At 52.7% G+C, this 5000-nt stretch overlaps 1 protein-coding gene across 1 annotated transcript in view; it reads left to right on the top strand.

Moving 5' to 3' along the window:
- Positions 1-1286: 1286 nt before the first annotated feature.
- The window catches only part of LOC122242348 (long-chain-fatty-acid--CoA ligase 4), a 5261-nt gene continuing 1547 nt past the window's right edge, over positions 1287-5000 (top strand). The window contains exon 1 of the mRNA XM_086549985.1: positions 1287-5000. This exon is cut by the window's right edge and continues 1547 nt beyond it. Coding sequence (XP_086406111.1) covers positions 1293-3314 — 2022 coding nt within the window. The 5' untranslated portion in view covers positions 1287-1292 and the 3' untranslated portion in view covers positions 3315-5000.

Here is a 5000-nt window from a genome sequence, read left to right as displayed (position 1 = left end):
CTCCCTCTCTCCCTTTCTCCCTGAACCTCTATCTATTTTATGATTATTAGGCATTATCCATCTTATTAAATCACATTACAAATCCGGAGTAATTTACGTCATCCTCGCTGCCATCATCCGTCTTTTTTATTTTCGTTATTTATTTTTGGTTTTAGGTCGAGATTGCATCTAGACTGACCAGCATGCGATCAATAACCCCTCCTTCCCCCCCTCTCCCCCTCCCCCCTCCATATGCCTCATCCCCTACCCCCTTACTATCAATGATCCTTTCTCCCTTCTGTGGCTTTAAAGTTTCCCAGTCTCTTGCTTTCCCTCAATCCTTAGTTTTTTTGTTTGTTTTTTTAGCCCCCCCCCCCTTCCTCTCTCTTCTTCTGCTGCTTTTCCTTCCTCGTGTTCTCCTCTTCCTCCTCCTCCTCTTCCTCTTACTCCTTCCCTCGCATTATGCCTAAGAATCTCTCTTTTTTCCTCTCTTCTTCTTCGTAATCCTCCTCCTCCTCCTCTTCCTCCTGCCCCCCGTTTCCCCCGACCCGACCCTCGGATTATGCCTAAAAGTCTCTTATATTTTCTTTTCTTCTTCGTCTTCCTCTTTTTCCTTCTCCTCCTCTTCTTCCTCCTCCATCCCCCATCCTCCTTGCATTATGCTTATATGTCTTGCCTCCTTCCTCACTTTTCTTCCTTTCATCTCTTCTCTCCTCTCCCCTCCATATCCCCCATATCCCTCCTCCATACCCCCCCCCCCCCCCCTCTTCCTCCTCCATCCACACAAAAACCCGAATGTGATCACACCGTATCATTAACTTCTTATAGATCAAGCCGTTAGTACGTTCGAAGACAAATACTTTAGCTGTTAAGTGCGTTAGGAGACCAATGGTTGAAGTGTGAGGTTCGTTGGGGCAAATAATGCGTGGGTCTTCGCTCTCCCTTGGTATTGAGGAAACCCTAGGGCGGTGTGACACTGAGAGAGGGGAGAGGGAAGGAAAGGGGGGGGGGATAAGAGTCTTACAATGGAACAGACCGCACGCATGCAAGCACGCATGTATGCACGCACACGCACGCACGCACGCACACACACACACACACACACACACACACACACACACACACACACACACACACACACACACACACACACACACACACACACACACACACATACATACATATATACATACATATACATACCTATACATTATTATATTTAGTGAATATTGTTCATTCTATTGTTGCAGGCTCTACGAGGCTGTTTCCATTTTCTGCCCCGAAATGCTGACCGCTTTTCCCTCAGTTTCAGGATGGTGATTCGAGGCGTGAAGACCGAGGACGGGTGGTATGTCAAGGCAAAACCCAACGGGGAGCCGTACCCCTTGGACTCACGTCTGGCGCCCCTCTTCCGCGAGGCGGGCGTGACCACACTGCCGGGGGCGCTGCAGTACAGCGCCACCACGCACGGCTCCAAGCCCGGCATGGCCACGCGGCAGATCTTGAAGCGCGAGCGTCAGGAGACCAACGGCAAGATGTTCGAGAAGCTGAAGCTGGGTGATTACACGTGGCTCACGTACGCGGAGGTGCAGGAGAAGGCGGTGAGCGTGGGCCTCGGCGTGCGCGCGCGCGGCCTTAAGCCCCTGGACCGCGTGGTGATCTTCGCTGAGACCCGCGCCGAGTGGCTCATGTCCGCCATGGGCTGCCTGCAGCACCGGATCTCCGTCGTGACCCTCTACACCACGCTGACGGACGACGGCGTGGCGCACGGCATCAACGAGACGGGCGTGCCCTTCGTCTTCACCTCCTACGACCTCCTGCCCAGGGTGACGCGGCTCCTCTCCAAGTGCCCGAAGGTGAAGACCGTCGTGGTGATGGAGGACCAGATCGAGGGACTCGGAGACACGAGCAAGTTCCCCTCCAACGTGAGCCTGGTGCCTTTCAGCGAACTTGTCAAGAAAGATGCCAGTTGGGATAGCATCGACACCCCGACGCCCCAGGCAGACGACACCGCCATCATCATGTACACGAGCGGCTCCACGGGCACCCCGAAGGGCGTAGAACTCTCGCACACCAGCATCCTGACGAGCGTGATCGCCTATTCCGTCCAGATGAACGTGGGTCCCGGAGACCGGTTCCTGGCGTTCCTTCCCCTCGCCCACATCATGGAGCTGGCCTCCGAGATTGCCCTCATCTCCCTCGGCGCCACCATCCTGTACTCGTCGCCCCTGACGCTCACCAGCACCAGCCCGAAGGTCATGAAGGGCACAGATGGAGATGCCAAGGTCGCCAAGCCCACGGTCATGAACGCCGTGCCACTGGTGCTGGACCGCATCATCAAGGGCGTCTCACAGAAGGTGGAGCAGCAGGGGTGGATCAAGAGCTTTATCTTCAACGAGGCCGTCAGGTACAAATTCTGGCTGGAGTACATCCCCTTCACCTCCTACTTCATGGACCTCTTCATCTTCCGGAGAGTCCAGGAGGAGCTGGGCGGGGAGCTGAAGCGCCTGGTGGTGGGAGGAGCCCCCCTTTCGCCGCAGACGCACGACACCATGCGCGCCATCTTCGGCGTGTCCATCCAGGTGGGCTACGGCTCGACGGAGACGGCGTCGTGCATCACGGGCATGGACGAGGACGACGTGAACACGGGCCACTGCGGCGGCCCCAACCTCGGCGTGCTCATGAAGCTGGTCGACTGGGAGGAGGGCAACTATAAGGTCAGCGACAAGCCGTACCCGCGCGGTGAGATCGTGGTGGGCGGGCCCGTCGTGGCCAAAGGCTATTTCAACCTGCCCGAGGAAAACAAGGCAGCCTTCTACCAGGAGGGCGGCATCAACTGGTTCCGTACGGGCGACATCGGCGAGATCAACGTCCTGGGCGCCCTCAAGATCATCGACCGTAAGAAGGACCTGGTGAAACTCAAGCATGGCGAGTACGTGTCCCTGGGCAACGCCGAGTCCAAGCTGAAGACCTTGTCCAACGTCGATAACATCTGCGTCTTCGCCGACTCCACCAAGGACAAGACGGTGGCGGTAGTGGTTCCGTCTGCGGATCGCCTGCGCAAGGTGGCCGACAGCGTGGGCGTCGGGGAGGAGGTGTCGATCGAGGACCTCTGCCACAACGAGCGAATCAAGGAGGCCCTCCTGAAGGAACTCCAAAACCACGGCAAGAAGTGCGGCCTCACGCGGTGGGAGGTTCCGGCCGCGATATACCTCACCCTCGAGCCGTGGACGCCCGACACAGGCCTCGTCACCGCGGCGCTCAAGCTGCGAAGGAAGCAGCTGTGCTTGCACTACGAGAACAGCGTCCACGACATGTATTCGAGGCTGGACTGAGACTGACGGGTGGGCGTCTGCTCGTGAGGCTCCGCTTGAGGGCGAGGCTGGAGGGACTGCAGGGCGGCGGGACTCTGAGATATGCCATGATTTGTATATATGGAATGTTTTATGTATATAGGGACGTCTTCAGGTGACACGCGGCCACCGATATCGAATTCAGCAGTCACTCCTGCCTTCAAGGAAAACCACGACATAACTCAAAATAAGACACTGTGGTTCAAGAAGAGTAAGAAAGAAGGAAGAGGAGTTCGACCTCTCCATAGCGCCCGAGTCGAGTCCAGGATGCAGCATCCCGCCGCTGCACGACGCTCTCACCGATGTTTATCCGTAACTCTTGCCTTAAGAAAACCGTGTCTCGAAGGTGCAAGCCGTGCCGTGCCGTGCCGTACCGTGTTGTACCGTGCTGTACCGCCAACAGTGGGTACTTCACGCCTAAGGGACCTGCTTATACTCTTGTGTACATATTTCACTCCTGTTACTCCCCATCAGATGGTTAAATATAACTATATACATATAGGTCTTAAGTACGTAGTATGTGATATTACATTAGTCATATCTCTCTGCTCATTCCTTAAGTGCACCCATTGTATCACATATTCTCAAAATAATATATTTACTGTAACATCATATATTTGACCTTTTGTGTCTATACTTCTATTTGCACCCTAGAGAAACTCTGAATATTTTATATTTGATAACGCTGCGTGAATTGAATAAATTATAGAGATACTGACGTTTTTTCACCCCGTCTGTCAAAGGCCGGTGAGATCTCATGTTCTACTCTATCTCTCACTGTCTCCGTCTCTCTCTCTCTCTCTCTCTCTCTCACTCTTTCTCTCAAAGAGGCTTCTGAAGGAGATTAGAAGCTTTGAGAAAGAGAGAGATCAGGGGTAAGGTGGTGAGGGTTTGAGGAAAGTAAGGGGTGGAGGGTGCGGCGGGGGGGGGGGGTTAGTAACCATCACTAAATTGGAAAGGTTGACTTCGCTTTCCTAAGGTGCTATTACGAGTTTCCAGATAGTTTGTGTGTATGTGTGTGTGTGTGTGTGAGTGTGTGTGTGTGTGAGAGAGAGAGAGAGAGAGAGAGAGAGAGAGAGAGAGAGAGTAAGAGTAGGAGAAAGTGTCCGCATTCGTAATGCAAGTTGTGCGGGTGTAAGCTGGCATGCGTATACGCTGTATGTATTAAATATACTTGTTACTGCTTGTGTATATGTCCCCCCCCCTTCCAGACCCACTCATCCCCCACCCCCCTTCCCCCTGATACCCCTCCCCACGTAAACTAAACAGGTTGCAAAAGGACCTGATATGCTTTGTTGAATGACATGATCATAATCCGTTCTTGGTTGTCCTTCGCTCATGCTGTCATTGAATGTAATTGTGGTTTGATTGTCTTCCTTCGTGACATTTATTACTGTAATTTTATTGAAAAACAGTATGTTATTAGTATTATGATTATTATTATTATGACTTGCCGCTTACCATGAAGCGCTGGAATTTATATTGATGTCATCATTATGATTATTGTCTTTACGAGGATGATTGTTATGATAATTGTTATTATCATAATTTTTATCATTATGATTATTGTTATCATCACTGCAACTCCCGTCCTCATATTACAACCACCACTCCCCGCTCCCTCCCCTCCCCCTCTAACCCTTCCCCCTACCCCCACCCCCTCTTGAG

Source organism: Penaeus japonicus, unplaced genomic scaffold (assembly GCF_977035675.1).
Source record: "Penaeus japonicus unplaced genomic scaffold, GWHDUDI00000001_assembly GWHDUDI00000002, whole genome shotgun sequence".
NCBI classification, from domain to species: domain Eukaryota; kingdom Metazoa; phylum Arthropoda; class Malacostraca; order Decapoda; family Penaeidae; genus Penaeus; species Penaeus japonicus.
Note: the sequence above shows the minus strand (reverse complement) of the source record. Positions and strands in the feature narration are given on the sequence as shown.